This window comes from Apus apus, chromosome 1 (genome assembly GCF_020740795.1).
Source record: "Apus apus isolate bApuApu2 chromosome 1, bApuApu2.pri.cur, whole genome shotgun sequence".
In the NCBI taxonomy this organism is placed as follows: Eukaryota; Metazoa; Chordata; class Aves; order Apodiformes; family Apodidae; genus Apus; species Apus apus.
In genome coordinates this window covers 94,907,736-94,926,514 of record NC_067282.1, presented here as the reverse complement: position 1 = coordinate 94,926,514, position 18,779 = coordinate 94,907,736, and the positions used below count along the sequence as shown (strand labels likewise).

The 18,779-nt window shown below is 41.9% G+C and overlaps 1 protein-coding gene across 2 annotated transcripts; it reads right to left on the bottom strand.

The window, feature by feature from the left end:
• Positions 1 to 3,997: 3,997 nt before the first annotated feature.
• IL10RB (interleukin 10 receptor subunit beta) lies at positions 3,998 to 18,762 on the bottom strand. 2 transcript variants are annotated; one of them, XM_051615015.1, is made up of 7 exons: positions 17,613 to 18,762; positions 15,202 to 15,325; positions 13,712 to 13,881; positions 11,457 to 11,623; positions 8,592 to 8,742; positions 6,948 to 7,105; positions 3,998 to 4,736 (listed from the first exon to the last, which is right to left on the bottom strand). In XM_051615015.1, exons 1-7 carry the CDS (start codon positions 17,659 to 17,661, stop codon positions 4,524 to 4,526), a joined length of 1,032 nt encoding a protein of 343 aa, XP_051470975.1. In that variant the 5' UTR covers positions 17,662 to 18,762; the 3' UTR covers positions 3,998 to 4,523. The 2 variants fall into 2 exon arrangements, with proteins under 2 accessions (XP_051470975.1, XP_051470982.1); XM_051615022.1 differs by lacking the exon at positions 17,613 to 18,762 and adding an exon at positions 15,801 to 17,368.
• Positions 18,763 to 18,779: the final 17 nt, after the last annotated feature.

The following is an 18,779-nucleotide window of genomic DNA, read 5'->3' as shown; positions in this document are numbered from 1 at the left end:
TCTGTTCTGTGTGGCATATGACCTAACTTGATTTACCAAGTTATCTGCATTAGAGTAACATTAGCAATGGTTTAGTCTAACAGCTCTGTCAACTCGATGCCCTTGGACAACTGGAAAATGGTGTGATTGAGGATTGAACCCTGTACAGGTCTCTGGACTTTTTGGAAACTTTGTTGACCTATTGAGACACAGAGTTGGGGAATTAATTCCTATTTCGTGATAGCCATAGTGCATCTGGAATCTTAATATATTTTTTATTTTTTAATTCACTATATAAAGGGGTTTTGATGATGATCTAGACAATAGGCTAAAGATGGGCTCACGGGAACTTAAAACAGATGTGGAAACTAATACAAAGTTTCACATCAAGTAAAAGTTAAACAAACAAAGTGGTCAGGACAAATGCTTTCCTCGCATGTCTGGCTGTGTTGAAAGAGGAACCAGTACTCTGAGAACAGAGTCTTTCCCTTTCCTCTCATGTGATACAACAATAATTGGTATTGGCAAAGACATGACAGGGAAATGCTTCCCCTTTTAAAATGGGGGAAGCCAGGGACTCACAATTTCAGAGATTATGTTCTTGCACACATTGTTCTTGCTTTAATCTTAAAAGGCTGTATCTCTGAATAGCCAAGATTTTTTTTTCTGTTCCTAGAACCTGTAATGAAGTGGCGCAGCACATGGGACTGCCTTATCTGTGCCCTTGTCATAACCTTTGAGCCAGTCTGTTGATTGCAGCCACATTTGATAGACAGTAAGTTCCTGCTCTTCCATGAAAATCAGCCACTGGTTAGAAGCAATCAGCTCTACTAACTAAAAGAGTGAGGAAAAGGCAGGGAAATCTCAATCCTCTTTTGTGTCTGAGAGCAGCTGGCTGTGATGTTGAAATAAAAGGGTTAAGAGTCACAAAGATTCCAAATGGAGCAGACTTGTGTCACTGAGAGAGGAGTGTCTGACCTTGGTCATTCTGACTCCTTGGAAAGAGCCTAGTATCAAACAAAGACAGCACAGAGAATTCCAAGGTAAGAAAGCTGTACATTTCAGGTTCAGGGTTTTACTGTTGCCGACTTAGAAATGTGTGCATGATTTTTGAATGAAGTCAGGATAAAGGTGTATCCTTTAGTAGCTTTAGATTATTATAAAACTAAAATACCCACTTGTGAATAACCAGCATGCTAATCAGGTAACCTCCCCAAATGTTTTAGATGCGTATGTGCAGCTAGGAGCAGTGGATTAATCATTGTTAACCAATCATGTATTTTGTGTAGTTTCTCCTTGTTGCTGTTTTGTATATAAAACCCTACTTGTTTCTTGAAAGGTGTGCTGGCTGGTGTTAGATGCCTGGCACCTGGCTCTGCAGGCTAGAAATTAAGAGAAACACCTCAACCCAGTGTGTTGATTGGCTCTTTGCACAGCATGTGGAGAGCCCAGATTTGGGTCAACAGCTGGATAACTAGCAAATGCGTTGGTCATATGAACTATCTATGTGGTTTTTGCTTTTCTGCAAGCCAAAAAAGAAAAAGATATAATAATGTACCGAAGAAGCTGCTACTGTGGAAGGAGAGATAGAGAACACACAGGGAGCTGAATTTTTGCAGTGGAGAGGTGCACCACACACAGGACATTGACCTTCATTAGGACCAGCACTCAAAGAGCAGCTTTGATGAGAGGTGAAGAAAAGCACCAGTGAAAGAAAATGCCTTAAAAAAACTCCAAATTAAGGTGCTTCCATTTTTATTCCGTGTTCCACATTAAATCAAACTATGATGAAAATTAAAAAGTGTAGAAAAAAACCTGTGCAGATTACATGTAGCTGGGTAGTACAAAGAATCAATGCATGTTCTCTAGTGGTTGAGGGAAAGGTTGTAGATGTTGCCTAGCTAGACTTTAGTAAAGCCTTTAACACAGTTTCCCATGGCATTCTCTTGGAGAAACTGGCTGCTTATGGCTTGGATGGGTGTATGCTTTGCTGGGTAAGAAATTGGATGGCTGGGCCATCCAAAGAGTTGTGGTAGATGGAGTTAAATCCAGCTGGCAGGCAGTCACAAGTGGTATTCTCCAGGGCTCAGTGCTGGGACCCGTTCTCTTTAATACATTTATCAATGATCTGGATAAGGGATCGAGTGCACCCTCAGTAAGGTTGCAGATGACACCAAGTTGGGTGGGAGTGTTGCTCTGACTGAGGGTAGGAAGCCTCTACAGAGGGACCTGGAGAGGCTGGATTGATGCACTGAGGTCAATTGCATGAGATTCAACAAGGCCAAGTGCAGGGTCCTGCACATGGGCCACAACAACCCCAGGCAGTGCTACAGACTGGGGGAAGAGTGGCTGGAGAGCTGTCTGGTGGAAAAGGATCTAAGGATGCTGGCCAACAGCCAGCTGAATATGAGCCAGTAGTGTGCCCAGGTAGCCAAGAAGGCCAACAGCATCCTGGCCTGTATCAGACATAGTGTGGCCAGCAGGACTAGGGGAGTGATTGTGCCCCTTTACTTGGCACTGGTGAGGCTGCACCTTGATACTGTGTTCAGTTTTGGGCTCCTCACTACAAGGACATTGAGATGCTGGAGTGAGTCCAGAGAAGGGCAACAGAGCTGTTGAAGCAGCTGGAGGACAAGTCTTAATGAGGAACAGCTGAGGGAACTGGGGTGGCTTAGCCTGGAGAAAAGGAGGCTGAGGGGAGACCTCTACAACTATCTGAAAGGAGGTTGTAGCAAGCTGGGGGTTGATCTCTTCTCCCACGTTACAGGTGATAGAACAAGAGGAAATGACCCCAAGTTGTGCCAGGGTAGATTTATAGTGGATATGAGGGGAAATTTCTGCACTGAAAAGGTTGTCAAGCACTGGAACACGCTGCCAAGGAAAGTGGATGAGTCACTGTCCCTGGAGATGTTTAAAAGTCAGGTAGATGTGGTGCTTAGGGCCATGGTTTAGGAGTGGACTTGGCAGTGCTAGGCTAATGGTTGGACCTGATGATCTTAAAGGTCTTTTCCAACCAAAAAGGTTCTTTAATTCTATGTTTTCTTCCTGCAAGAGTTCCCAGGCAGTGAATATTTACACTTTAATTAACAAACATTAAAACTGTAGCCAGAAATTTTGCAATTCCCACATCCAGTTATGATTTACACACCGTTTCGCTCAAGGCAAGTTACTTTTGTTGGCAGAATTTAATTTTTCACTTTCATTTTGAAGTAATAATACACATATAAAACATTTTCGTCACTCACAAAACTAGTGCACAGTGCACAGGTCACACTTTACGACCCAATCTAGGAGTGGCTCTAACCCTCATATCCTCCAACAGGGCTATGCAGGTGAGATCGTATTACGCAGCATGGGAGTTGCATTCACCTGGATTTACTTCTTTTGACATCTTTTTGAATAAAGAATATGTGCCAGCAGATAAATGAATCTACATGGGATTGTTTAGTTTGAAGAAGAGGAGGCTGAGGGGAGACCTCATTGCTCTCTACAACTGCCTGAAAGGAGGTTGTAGGGAGGTGGGAGGTGGCCTCTTCTCCTAAGTGAATAATGACAGGACAAGAGGAAATGGCCTGAAGCTGCACCAGGGGAGGTTTAGGCTGGATATTAGAAAGCATTTCTTTACTGAAAGAGTGGTTGGACAGTGGAACATGCTGCCCAAGGAGTGGTGGAGTCACCATCCCTGGAAGAGTTTAAAAGAAATATAAATGTGGTGCTTGAGGACATGATTTAAGCACTGAACGGGTGGATTAGGTTATGGTTGGTGGATTTAGGTTATCGTTAGACTTGATGATCTACAAGGTCTTCTCCAACCAGGATTTAACTCCCACTTAAGCTGTGAAGTTTTCCACAGGCTTCAGTGGACTCTGGATTGGGTAGGCAAAATTTAATTAGCCATAGAAACTGCTTGGGGGACTGAGCAATACCTGAACACAGAGGGCTATCAGGCAGTGCACTGCTGCATTCCCACTGTCCTTAGTGATGAAGTATGTGTAATGCCTTGCAGTGCACAACACACTGAATATTTGTGTTGGGTTTATTCATATGGAGTTCATACCATCACAAAAACTTTACAATTTGGCATCAGGTACAAAAATATTCAATAGAAAGATTATGCCACTAGGAATATCTTTAAGAATACACACGATCTCATTAAAAAAAAAAAATTAAAACAAAAATCAGATCTTTCTTTACAAAGTATTATTTTCTTTTACAAACCTCATACAATATGCCATTTTGATTAGCTTTTGCAATAAATAATCAAAGTTAAATTAGCTAGTATTAATATATACAGTATGTCCTTTTATAAAGTCATAACACAGTCCTAGGTATTGCTCCAACTTAACAGAGAGCCACCAAAAACAGTGGCAAAAGTTCCGTATACTTAATTCATTTATAGTCAGGTTTGTTGTGCTTTAAAAAAAATATGACTCTGTCAAAAGTCTGTGTGCACATCTTTGTATATAACTTTTTACTCTCTTAAGAATGCAGCAAACCCAACAACTCATTGGGGTTTTTTTTGTCCGAGTGAAGTATGAGTGCATTTAGGCCATTTCTGAAGCTGGTATTATTCTTGAATCAGAATCTTCTTGTTCAGAGTCCTGAAGATGCTCTGTTGTCTTGCTGGCCTCACCCTCAGTCTCATCACTCTGATTTTTGGATTCTTCTGAAATAACAGTTAGCTTGTCATAAGAAAGGTGCTGCTCTTGTGGGAGTGCAGTAAAAAACTGCGAACCGCTAGGAGGCTTGTTCAGAAACTGTGAAGAAAGAGGAAATTATAATTAGGTTGCACCAGCCATACCACTCTGTTTCCTTAGAAATCTGTTTCCTTTTGTTTTCCATGCATCAAGGGACTTTCTCAATCCTTAAAAAGAGAGAAGCAGCAATGTAATAACTTCTCTGCTTGCTTTAACAGCCTGTGCAAGGTTTGGAAGGAAGTCTGCAGTGCCTTTATTTGCAAGAAGATACCTCGGGGGTTAGTGACTTCTTTAGAAAATAAGTTTTCTTTAAAAAAACCCACAAAAAACCAACAACTGGGTTTTGTTTGGAAAGAAAAAAATAAAAATGGTGACTTGATTGTAGGTGAAAGAGTTTGCAGAGAGATTTGTCAAGTACAGGAGATGTAAATTGCTCCTGCCATCTCAGAGAGCTGTCTGCTCAGACACCAAATAGCAGTGTTTTAAATGTCAACATAAACCATAACCATTTAGTCAAGTAAAGGAGAGGGAGGAGATTTGCAGGGCTATGCAGCTCAGTGAGAAAGATGATTTAATTTTAGTACCAAAATATCACAACTTCTTACCTCTCCCTGTTCTACTGATAAGATGGAACCAGCCTCAAGAATCAACATGGACTTTGCAGGATGTCGTGACTGTACTTTGAATGTCAACACAAAACCAGCACACCTACTCAACACAGTGACAATTTGCCAGTCACTCGTTTGGGCAGCTGAAGTGCCAGTTCATTTTATTGGTAGTGGCTGGAGGACTACAACTGCATTTTGCTCTTGTGACTTGACCCCTGTCTATTACTTCAGTGCATTTTACCCAAGAAACAAGTTGCTCTATCAGGAGTCCTGTTCACTGCAATTAAAAAACCCCACAACCTAATATTATTACTAGTAGACCTTTTTCTAGCAAACTGTGATTTGAAATGTTCTGTCAGCAACCTGCAATCTCAAATATTCACATAGTGAAACCACTGCTTTTGATACACATCATTGTAAGTAAGCACAACTGACCTTTGATTACTGTGATTAACCACTACAACCCACTAGCACAAAATGAAACTTCTCCCTTTTTTGTAAGAAACCAGTGAGCAAAATGGCATTTGACCACATCCTGTATTGATGAGAGCAGTGCTGCCTTCCCAATAGCTGAGCTCCAGGTTCAGCAAGCTATGGTGTGCTGAGCATGTGCCCAACTTCAAGCACAAGAGCTAAGCCAGTTGCAAAGCATTTGTCTGCTGATCTCTACGTAAGTCAAAATGAAAGATCCAGGAGAAAATTCAGGAAACTTAGAAGAGTATAGGTTGCTAGCTGCAGTGCAAATAATACTCCGTATATCTTTGTTCGTTGGAGGAGATTCTGATCCAGCCTTCCTATGTTGCCCTGTGGGTAAGAGGGTCACTGGTATTACCCAACAGTAATGGCTAACATTCATCGCTCCCATTTTATCTTGAATTTTCAGACTTCACTACATTCATGTTAAAACTCATTATTGTATTTGTGAAAGACCTTTGTTTCAGGAGAACAAATGCAATTTTAACTCTAAAATGTGACAGGAGACAGATAACACAGTTGTTTGCTAGCTAAAAAGAGGAACTGAAGGTTAACACCTGTTATTCTCTCACTTTAAAATGAAAAAAAACATCCTGTTTCTAAGCCATATAAAGATTCATATGGCAAATTCTGCAGTTGCATTAGGAAACAAAGCCTATACCAAGCTTTAGAAATGTTCAGCTTTTAAATATTTTGTAACATTCTGTGTAGAGAACTTTAAAAATTACAGTATTTCAGAGTTTATTAGACATCCTTAAACAGGAAGTCTAATTTCACTGCTTCTAATCTATGCAGTGCCACAGAACTCGATGAAAAAAAAGCCTGGATGTAACACTATGTATGACCTTATAATGCCTGAAATTAAATAGTAAATTAACTAACTTCCTCTACCTTTCTCAAGCTGAAAAGTACCTTCCTTTGTCAGCTTTTTCAAAAGCTCACTTCATAATTCACACTTATCTGAATGACTTTTTATGTTTGGCAGAAGAGCTTCACCATACACAACTCTGTAACAACACATAACCAGCATCACTCTTTATTGTCTAAAACCCCCTCAGAATAGTCTGCACTCTGCTAACAATCAGGTGCAAATGAAAGAAGCTCTAAAGGTTTTGGCAGAGAGAGCCTTTGAAAGGCAAGCAGTTCTGCTGAAAAGGCTGATTTCAATTGTGTTAGGTAGAAAACAAACCTCTTTCAAGTGTTGTGGGAAAATATATGAAGGGCAGAAAACATCTTTGGTGAGTCGATACAGGTAAAAAAAAGAAAAGAAACAAGCAGGAACAGATACTACAACGACCAACATTGATCCTATAAGTACAGTCACAATTACCCACACAGGAGTTACACCTGCAAGACACAAGAAAAAATAATTAAAACTCTGAATATTCATTTTTGAGTCTATTATTTTCAAATTATCACTATCTCTGTAGAATTGAAAAAAACCCTCAAACTATTATAAAACTGTAACTGCAGACATAAGTCTTTGTTTCCAGATGCAAAATACCTCAATACCTTTAAAATTTTTAGTCTGAATAGGCTAAGGAAGTTCTCAACAAAGCAAGCTTACAAGCCATCCTATTTAGACATTTAGAGTTACACACTGGTGACTCTACATGCAATACTAGACAAATGATTAAAGGAGAAAAGACCAACAGAACATCTACAAGGTGATACTATGCAAAAAGCTATCGTATGCTCTTTGGTGTTCCAGGAGTGTAGGAGATGACACATATCACTGCCAAACTACAGGCTTCCACTTTTTAAATAAAGAAATCTGTAAAAATGGCAGCAAAGACAGCAGGGGACAAAAGTCTGTATAATTCTAAACTATTGAGCCTTTAAAAAAAAAAAAAAAGAAACAGGCAATGGGAATCAAGATGTATCCATACATCACTATAGAAATGTTTTAAACCAGCCTATGCTTGCTAGACACTGCTCTAGCCCCAAACTAACAAGCAACACCCCCACCCCAAACCCACCTGCAATTCAACTGCAGTGCATGCGGGTAATATACACATGGGAAAAACATATGAGGTGACATTTTATGAGGAAAAGCATAGCAGAAACAGGTTAGCCCAGTGCCTCCCCCAGGAGACTTCCTCATCAGCTTGTGTCTCTGATTTTTCACAAGTTATCAGAGAGTGAAGTTACTTGAAATACACAATATGCCTGTGAAAAAGACAACATCTAGGACTCTCTTAACTAGGGGCATAAAGCTCCCTGCTAAGATGACAGGGTCAGCCCACATGGTGGTTATTGTTGGATTCTACAGACAGCAGCTAAGGTGGCATGGCTGAAAATTAAAGAACTTTTGGTACTTAACGGCCTTCAAAATGAAAAGGAAAGCATTGAGACAAAATAATAATTTATTTTATTGATTAATAACTGCTGTCTGTCACAGACAGAGATTATGGCCTAGCCTCATGACAGGCACTGGCAATATTGCCACAGATGAAGCAGCCTGCAACACACTCCTTTTGCAGCTACACATCTACAGAACAGAGGCTTTCACAGGACAATGAATACAGCTAATGGCAAAAGAAATTCAGGCACACAGTGTGATCAGTGAAGAGCCTGTGCTCCACTTAACTGATTTTCAGGCCTCTACAGAGAAGTAAAGTATCAAGCCATTGGTGCTATATGACTTGCAGTTTTCACTTAGTTTCCAACTCCTCTGCTCCAAAGGAGCCTGTGATTAACCATCAAACAATACTAACAATACTAACAAACGTCCATTTTTGGAAGGTTTACATATTACACCGATTTTTGAATGGCTTTGCAAATTTCCTAGTTCTCTACAGCATGTGTCCCATTGTGATGCAGCAGGTATTACCGTTGTAGGTTGTCTGCTCACAGAGCTCTTTGCTCAGTTCCCCTGTTTTGTTCAGTTCGGGGATAACTGCTTGCACTTTAATACAGTATATTGTCCATGGCTCCAACTGAGATAGTATTTCAGAGTTATGTTTCGTATCTGTGTGAGTCACCTAGTAACAGAGAAGAAAAATGTGAAAATCAGGAGTCTAGTGAATGGACTAGCTAAGTAATTAAAATGACATTTAGTAGGACAAGTCCTAGCAGTAACAGCTGCAACAGGAATGAGGCTTTTAAAGGCAGGATGAAATGATGCCCTGATAAAACTACATTAATTTCACCTCTGGTTAGAATGTGAGACCACCCACACCAGTGACCTTCTGGCTGCTTCTAGCAGCACTAACAATATTTCAGGCTAAAGAGGCCTGCAGAGATGGGATAAAGGAGATCTGTTTGCAGAGGGAGACAATTTCCTAACCAAATGAGGTAAACTAAAATATTGTCACAGACAAACTGAATTTTATTTGTGATGGAGCAAGTAGGATGGATGATCTAGACAAAAGAAAGAGAAAGGCTTGTGGAAGCTACTAGGTGACTAACAGCAAAGGCATCTTGCTGTTTGGAGGCGTGATTGGCTATGTTCCTGTAAGTACAGGAATCCCTACAACATGCCACATTACATATTAACAGATTCTTTCTCAGGGGTAAGAAGACTCTACAGGTAGGTTTCAACATTTTGAGCAAGCATCCAAGTAAAAAAATAACCTATGAAGTTACACAGTCTGTGCATTTTGCTTCTTTGTTCCCTATGGAAACTTATAGAACCATTTAGGTTGGAAAAGACCTTTAAGATCATCAAGTCCAATCATTAGCCTAGCACTGCCCAATCTACTCCTAAACCATGTCCCTAAGCACCACATCTACATGTCTTCTAAACATTTCCAGGAATGGTGACTCCACTGTTCCAGTGCTTGACAACCCCTTCAGCGCAGAAATTTTCTCTCACATCCAATCTAAACCTCCCTTGGTACAACTTGGAGCCATTTCCTCTTGTTTTATCATGTTACCTTGGAGAAGAGGCCAACCCCCACCTTGCTGCAACCTCCTTTCAGGTAGTTGTAGAGAGCAATAAGGTCTCCTCTCAGCCTCCTTGTCTCCAGGCTAAACCACCCCAGTTCCCTCAGCTGTTCGTTGTAAGACTTGTCCTCCAGATGCTTCACCAGCTCTGTTGCTCTTCTCTGGACTCGCTCCAGTGCCTCAATGTCCTTCTTGTAGTGAAGGGCCCAAAACTGAACATAGTGCAGCCTCACCAGTGCCAAGTACAGGGGACAATCACTGCCCTAGTTCTGCTGGCCACTCTGTGTCTGACACAAATACCTTAAATTCTTGTAGTTTGAGTACTGAAAACTAGTCAGTTTTTTTGGAAATTATGATCCTTCATTTTCTGGAATTCAATGCCAAAGAATTGTTGAAGGGTAACAAATACAAATAAGAATTATCCTATTATATGAAAATTGTAGTGATGTACAAAGCACTAATTATACCATGACTCCTATCTTCCAGTAAAGGGTTTCCTTTTTTCCTGTAATAGAACTCATGACCTTGTAATTAAAATATTACTTAAGATCTTTCTCCATGCATTTGTTATGGAGGAGTCTTCTGAAAGTCATGGTAATATTTTATTTGCACAGTAGGGATGTCATTCTCCCCCTGTACACAGCACTGGTGAGGCCTCACCTCAAGTACTGTGTCCAGTTCTGGGCCCCTCACTTCAAGAAGGATATTGAGGTCCTGGAGCAGGTCCAGAGGAGAGCAACAAGGCTGGTGAAAGGGCTAGAGGGAAAGTCTTATAGGGATAGGCTGAGGGAGATGGGGTTGTTTAGCCTGGAGGAGTCTCAGGGGGGACCTTATCACTCTCTTCAACTACCTGAAGGGAGGGTGCAGTCAGGTGAGGGCTGGGCTCTTTTTCCAGGCAACCAGCAACAAGACAAGAGGGCAGGGCCTGAAGCTGCTCCAGGGGAGGTTTAGGTTGGATATTAGGAAGCACTTCTACACAGAAAGGGTGATCAGACATTGGAGTGGACTTCCCAGGGAAGTGATGGAGGCACCATCCCTGGATGTGGGGAAGGGAAGGCTGGATGTGGCACTTAGTGCCGTGGTCTAGCCGCTGTGGTGGTGTTGGTCATATGCTGGACTTGGTGGTCTTAAAGGTCTTTTCCAGCCTTGGTGATTCTGTGATTGCCATCTATATGTGAGCTAGGATGTTTTAATAGTCTTTGATGGAGTATCTGATCCAGCACAGTTAATCTAATTTTAAAATTGATTTATGTATTTGGTCAGCTTAATGTTGTCTGTGGAAGAGGTTGTCCACAAGAGGAAGAAAGCAAATGACAGCTGATAGAAACTGAAGAGATTAAGGTGACCACAGTTCATACAAGGCCCCAGCATGGTGGTATTCAAAGCCCAGAGTCCCATGAAAAGCACAAATACTTGAATATCATGAGATTGTAATCGAAGTCAACTTATCACCATGATCACAGATACTGTTGACGTTACAGCTGCTAAGTTACTTGTATGTGTGACATACAGAAATTTGGTGGGACAGAGTGTATCAACACTAAACTGAGGGAATAAACACCTATAGCACTGCAGTTATTTCTAATTGTGGGAAGAGGAAATATATCCACGCTCCTGTTTAACTACACAGCTATCTACCATTTGCTCTGAATACTAGTTGTAGTGACTAGACTTCATTACACTGTAATGACAGCAGCGATCCATTTTTACTTCAGTAGTGTAAGCTTTCAGAACTTAATCAGTACAGTATTTTTACCAAGAAAAGCATCTATCAGTCATGCAGTCACAACATCTAGGAAGCAGAAGCTACCTCTTCATTGCTGCCTTTCTTCCAGTACAGTATTCTGTAATTCCACGAGCCATAATACTGCTTTAGAGACCACCTTTCAAGATGATTTTCAGCAACAGGGCCTATGAAATCCACATGCAGGGACCCAGACTCAGACTTCACTTTTACATCAGGTGGCCCAATGATTGCTATATATTAGAATGGTGGAAGAGAAGAAAGAATGTAATTCAGCTTCACATTGTTTTCAATTTGACATTTTTACACAACCTATGACAAATCACGCTTTAAATAATTTAATCTATTAGAAGAAAGTAATTTCCTTTATGAGTCAGGCATAAATAAATATTTTTGCTGTTAAATAACAGATATTTTTGCAGACTGCATTTCCCATACACTAAGTTAACTCAGTTCTCTTTTGCCAGCTGTGGTGACTCCTTGGAGAGAAATGACTATTTCCAGAGCTTATTACTCACTTCTCCTTCTGGACCAAGCTGTTGCAACATCTGTCTTTTCTGAAAAGACTCTCTAGTGAAGTGTTTTAATGTTCATGTCATTATGATCACTTTGAACAACTGAAGTACTTTAATTACTTTTGCATGTCTTAAATATTCATATCTGAATATTATATTCTCATATTTTGAAAATGGCTTATTATGTTTTTGTGCCACTACCTACATTCATTAATGAGTAGCTTAGTTATCAACTATGCAGAGCTTTCCATTACAGTCTCCTGTAATTCCAACAAACAACTCTGCCTTGGCTGCTTCTACTGAAGTTCTGTCTGGCCTGCAGCCATGCTGTCAAGTGTTTAAGGAAAAAAGAGTTCCATATACAGACAATTTTGCATTCCTTTAGAAATATGTTTTCCTTTAAATTAAAATAGTTTTAAAAAAATCTAATTGCTGGACCATGTATTCATGTGATGCTCAAGAAAAAGCTGTTGAACTTGTGAAAAATAATGTGAGGAGGGTCTTAGTTACTCTGTTTTTCTTAGGCTATTCCTACAACGCAATGTGAAATTTCTTAAAAAAGCACTAGCAGAAAAAGTAATTCAGAAAGAGATGTCAGATACTTTTATCATGATGCCCTGTTCAGATCAGCTATGACAACATTAAAAATCCTCATGTCTTGCTCAGAGATTTGGCCAGTTCTCCCAGCTCTTCCTTTCCAGGCAGTTTTATGTCCAGATTTTCTCAGTTCAGGAGGCTTTCCAAAGCCAAGCCAGCTCTGAAGGCCATATGCTCTTTCAAATACATGACAAACTACAACTCTGTTAATTATTTACATGATTGCTCTTTGCTCTGAAAATCCATCCATACCTTTTGTATTACACTTTTTTTTTTTACTGTAATTTATACTTGCAATGTTGGTTTTTTTTTTCCTGTGCTATGTTTCAGTGTTTCTGTTTTAGGCAGATTAAATTATGTCAATATTATGCTTTTGGAGGGAGATAACAAATTAAAGCACTTTGAAAAACAAGGCTGCAAGATTACACTCTGAAATCCAAGGAACAGAATGATGAAATTCAAGCAAATGAAAGAAGAACAAGAAAGAAAAAAGGATTGAAAAAAGTTTTTCTTAAAGATGAGGTCTAACAGAAGCTTCCCACATGGCTTTGTATTAACAGCACTGAGGAGAAAAAAGTCTTGGGTAATATTAACAACACAGTCTAAAATAATTTCATTTTTGCTTATGAGTGGCAAAATGATTCATAATGCTTATGAATGTACAAAATAAAGGATGCTCATTGGTAAAAACCCTTCTCTCATCCCCAGGCTCAGGTGAGAGCAACATGTTTAACATCTCTGCTGTGCACTCTAATGGAAGGCAATGTCTACCTCACCTCACAGAAAAGACTGTAAAGCTTTTTTGTTAATTAAAAAAAAGGAGATAATTTTGCCTGACATAGCAATGAAGAAGAAAGTAATTCAACTTATTTCGAATACAGAAAGTCTGAATCCTTGAAGAAAAGCTCTCCCTGGCTGAAAAATATAAACAAAGCCTAATTTTAAGGGAAAACCAACATTTTTTTCAAGCTTCCTCAAACAATGTTTCAAACACCAATACTAACATCTACTGTAACAGTGAACCTACTATGATTTCTGACAGCAACTTCTGCCTTAGAAAAAATGAAAGTGTTACAACTAAGATTTTATAGTTCAATGTAATTATATTAAAAACTACCTGCACACTGTAGCTTTTCTTAGAGAGCCAAATTTTAAATTTAATTAAAAACAGACAATATTTTTTTTGTGGAGGATTAGAAAAAGGCTTACTGTTATCCATTGGCTTGAATCTGATGGTCACCCAGTCTGAATGTTTATTTCCTGACTCTGCTCTGACCTGTAAATTGTAGTCTCCATATGCAGACAGAGAAGAGACATCACACTCTGTGACTTTCAAGTTTGTGCTTATATTTTCATACCTCTTTACAGGGAAATTGATGCTGTATGGAAGAGAAACAAAATGTATATGATGTGTAAATTACAACTGACTACGTCTTTCCTCTCAGTTAACTAGAAAAGTGGCATATCTGTTTGTTAATATATCCAATTATGGCTCATGAACAAGAAAAATTATATCAAAGGTATGAGAAACAACATTACTAGTGTGTACACACACATTAAGCATTTTATAGGCATCTATAAACCTATGAGAAAGTTAGATATTCAAATTATGATTGAGTAAATAGATGCCCTTTTCTTGACAGTGGTTACAAAACAAGATTCAACAGACAGTAGTTGTCAGACAAATCTGATATTAACTGATATTAACATTAACACAGTCTCACTATGCACAGCTTTGCTGTCTTAACTCAGACTTTGTTCAGAACTGTCTTAAATATATGCACATAAGGAAAACCCAGAGAAAATAAAGCCTGACAGCTGACTGGGAAAAATTTAATATACCATATCCTTTCTGGTTTGGATTAAAAGCCCACCTAGTAACATAGCTATCAAGAGGTAAATTCCACCAGAATCCAGAAAAATCTTTTTGCTGGGATGGCTTGTACCCTCACTTCAGGGATTTCTCCTCAGCAGGCACCTGCCTGTGGGTGCCGTCATCCCCGTTTTAGATCCTACCCTACCTTTGCCAAAGAATTCAGCCTTCAGGAGGAAGGCTGGACCTCTGGCCCAGCACGTTGTCTCCTCAACAGGCTGGGAGCCCATTGCTGGGCTGGGGAAGCACCTGCCTTCCTTGGTACAGCCACACAGGCTGCTCCTCCCGGCAGGAAAGACCAGCTTGGAAGGACATGGTGGCAAAACCAAAGCAAAGCTAAGCCAACCCACCAAAGCTGACGAAAGAAGACCTCAGAATATGTGTCGTAACTTGAGGGCACTGAACGGATGAGTCACCCGCGTGCAGTTCATCAGGCGTTTCCACCAAGGGCGCAGGCACTCTGGCTGCCCTGGTGGCAGGGCACAAACTGCTGCGGGGGTGAAAGACCAGGTAAGGTCCTCAGGCTCAGCAGGACTAAACATCTTGAAGCACAGGTGACAACTACATGATGGAGGAAAAACCACACGCGCAGCTAATAAGTTAAAATGTGTTTCTGGTTAAAAAAAAAAAAAAAGTACATACAAAGCTGCCTTGGGTGTGAAATGGGTAGAAAATGCCTCTGCCCTGTTACTTAGTTCTGAGGTCAGTCTCTCACAAGCTATAAGAAAGGGACAGCTACTGATCTTCCTGTAAAAAATGAAATAGATCACAAATGCACCCAGCTGTAAAATATGAATTAAAGAAATCACAACTCCCCCAGACTTACCTCTGAGATCGGACGGTGTAACTTAGATTCCCTTTGTGAAACCTAGGTGCATCCCAGCGTAAAATGCTACGAAGATTATTTGATATAATTGTTGCATTTTGGGGTTTTGGCACTATTCCAGATACTGTGGGAGCAAACACAACCAAATATTTTAGTATGTGTTCCTCCGGCAACTTCTCAGTGATCCAACACTTCAATACAGGCTTTCATTATTCTCTTCGCCTCAGACACTTTGTAAAAAACCCTGATTTTAAAATAATACAATATAATATAATATAATATAATATAATATAATATAATGTAATATAAATCCTGATGCCTACAATTACTTCTGAGCTTATGCAATAAAAACAAATTAACTAGGATCAATTATTTCCAGGAAGTACGATCTTTATGATACCATCATTTATTATGCATGACTGACTCATCAAGACTTAGGGCCCAGACAGACTACATGAAGTAACTCTATCTGAGATTGTCAAAATCTAATTTTTCTTAGTGCTCCAGTAGCACTATGGAAACAACACAGGTGTGTGGACTGATTTGTTGGATTATTTTTTTTTTCTGAAGAGGAACAAGAACAGTCATTTTACATATACCTGGGTATAAGACTGTAACAATAATTAAAAAAAATAATTCCACCATCAGTGCGTTCGTAACTTCACTGCACGGATCAGCATCGCCATTTAAAATGCTTTACTCACTCTGTTATTAAATCACCCTTCTGAAAAAAGGAGATAAACAGGAAGAATCTTCACAGGCAACAGAGCTAGTAAATATACAATAAAGATAAACGTCGTCAGCTGGCACTCTTCTCAAGTGAAACCAACACATTTTGCTTTATTGAAACTGAATAAAGGAAACCCTAAAGTAGTATCAATGAACAGTCCATTACTATTATTTTTAAAGAATTCTTAGTTCTGAAAGTAAAATAGAAAAGATTTTGGCCCGTTTTTGAAACACACCTGATCGATGCAAACAAAACCTGTCAGATCAGATTACTGAATAAATGTCACAGGATTAAAACCTAATTATTTATATTTGAAGGAAAAAATAAATAGCCTATTTTGTCTGTCTGTAGCTGATGCATAAATTAATGAAAGGAACGTGTCAGTTACCTACCTTTAGCAGGCAAGCATTTCAAATCTAAACCCTGCTTAAGTAAAAACTATTTCCCAGACGCCTTTCCTGCAATGTTACTGCTGCACCCAACAAATTAAATCAAAGTGCTGCACTCCAGAAAAGCAGAAGCTGCTTGCTCTCCTGTGCCCAGAACCTGAGATGCTGCACCCAACAAATTAAATCAAAGTGCTGCACTCCAGAAAAGCAGAAGCTGCTTGCTCTCCTGCGCCCAGAACCTGAGAGATGCTGTCCCTGCGTGTACACATCCTCTACCTCGGGCACTCACCCTCAGAGATCTCTGCCCATGCACGCACTCTGCCCCTTTGCAGGGCTGTGCCCAGAGGGTAGAAAGCACTTCTGCCCTCCTGTTCCCATACCTTCTCCTAGCTGCCAAGTCCCAGGTAGGCAGAGCCCTGCAGAAGATGGGCACAGATAACAGACTGCAAAGGCTCTGTGTGAACAGCACAGCCTGAGAAGAACCTGGGTAGCACAAGGCATGTGGTTTCTCCTCTCCAGCACCACCTGGTCCTTGCCGCAAAGGACCGTCCCTAGGGAGCTGCCTGCGCTTCGAGGAAGCTCCCTCCGCAGTTGGACGTGCCCCTGTAAATTCCCAGTCAAAAGCCCGGTGCCTCTGAAGGAAGGCTCACTTCCCTGACAAGGTCTTTTACTTTCAGAAGTCTCCTGGTAAGGTTCTTCATGCTGCACGGCAGACCCACAGAGCCGAGAAACTGACTGCTTTAGCTCTCCTTCTTTGTAAACGACGTTTTCGTACACATCTCAGACGAGACTTAAATAGGGCCTCTTTTGGGAAAGGTACGTCCCGGGCCAGGGCAGGTGCCCGCGGGGGCTGCCCGCAGCAGCACGAGCTCTGCCAGAGGAGCCCACCGTGCGCCGGGCCCTGCTCCCGCCTGCAACACCCTGCCTTCCCTCCCACGCACGCCGTGTCATCGCTGAGGCTTGCACGACTGTCCCAACCCCAGAGGGAAAGTTCCAGTTTCTCAGCAGAGACACATCCTTCGGGGAAAAGCCCCGCGTGGCAGCGGGCGCGGGGCCCTGCCGGCAGCGCGTCCGCCGGGGCATCCCGCACCGCTCCACGCCAGGCCCCGGGGCATCCCGCACCGCTCCCCGTGGGACAGCCCGACAGCCGCTCGGCTCCTCAGGGCAGCGCCGACCCGCCGGGCAGGGCGGCCCTGGGGCACGAAGCCGCCCAGCCCCGCTGCCCCTTGCTCCCGCCCCGCTCCCGAGGGCGCCGCGGGGACCGGGAAGACGACCCGCCGCGGGGCACTCACCGCCGAGCAGGAGGCAGCCGCAGAGCGCGCACCGCAGGACGGCGGCCATGGCCGGGCTGCCGGCGCAGACCTTCAGCCGCGGAGGGGCCGGAGTTTCCGCGCCACGGCACCGGGCGCTGCCCTGGCAGGCTGGGGAGCGGGGCCGCCCCGAAACCCTTCCGCCTTCCCGCGGCGGGGCGGGGCGCGGCCGCAGCTCCGGGGCTTCTCACCCTCCTCCGAGCGCCGCGGCACATCAGCTCGGCTCACTCCAGCTTTTCCAAAGCCTTCCCTGTCTTCCCCTCAGCGGAAAGAGTATGCTCAGCACCGGAGCCTTCCCCGAACAGGTTTGGAAAGCTGTTCATCGGCGCCTGTGTTTGAAAATGTGATGCCTGGCTGCTTGGAAACTCTGCATCCCTGAAGAGCATCTTCAGCACACAGCCTGGCAGCTGTGAGGGCTGGAGATGGGAGGCCAGCATAAAGAAGATCATCAAATAAAGCATAAACATCCTGATCTTGAGGCAATAAAAATGTTACCTAAGGAAAGGATTAGCTTCTGGCTTCAGTACAGATACTAATGCCACCACTTCTGTCTGAACATTCAGCATCCCTGATCAAAACCAGCATAAACTTAGGGGAGAGTAGTTTTATTGTTCACAGAGTAAAAAGGGCTATTTCTCAAGCTATTACTTTTGCCAACAGAAAATACCAGTTCTTTGTGGGGATTTAATACAGTTCTTTCTGGCCCATTTGTCACCTCTTGTCATTAAAAGAGGCTACAAGGCATGCTTGGCCTTCCCTGGGTTGGGCACAGTTCCACTGCCTTTCCTTACCCGAGTGACACCCCTGGCTTCTGCCACGGTGGGGAGGTGCACACCCACTACACTGTATAAACAGCAGAGCCTTGTTACAGGGTCAGCATGAGCCAAAGTTTCATCCACTAACTCTGTGTAAATCTGCAAATAATTAGCTAGTCAAGGTCCAAGCTGTCGAGTACTTCCACCTCCTTAGTAATAGTGCAGCAGAATATATCCCAGCACCTTAGAAATTACTCTTGGCTACCCTGAACAAAAGAATAACTGCCAGCCATGGCAGCCAGACACTGCTTGCAGGCAGAAAAGTAGTACCTAAGCAGATCAACACAAGGTGAAAATAGCTGTTTTTTTCAGCTATGTGATAACCCAAAAGCTT

Bases quoted from the DNA above. Each gene is read 5' to 3' on its own strand.
- IL10RB (XM_051615015.1), bottom strand. From the start codon at position 17,661: ATGGCCGCCGTCCTGCGGTGCGCGCTCTGCGGCTGCCTCCTGCTCGGC. The intron at 11,624-13,711 runs GTAAGCCTTTTT...TCTAATATATAG, and splicing joins ATTCAAGCCAATGGATAACA to CAATCATTGGGCCACCTGAT. The intron at 4,737-6,947 runs GTTTGTTTTCTA...CTTTCTTCACAG, and splicing joins TCCCACAACACTTGAAAGAG to TTTCTGAACAAGCCTCCTAG.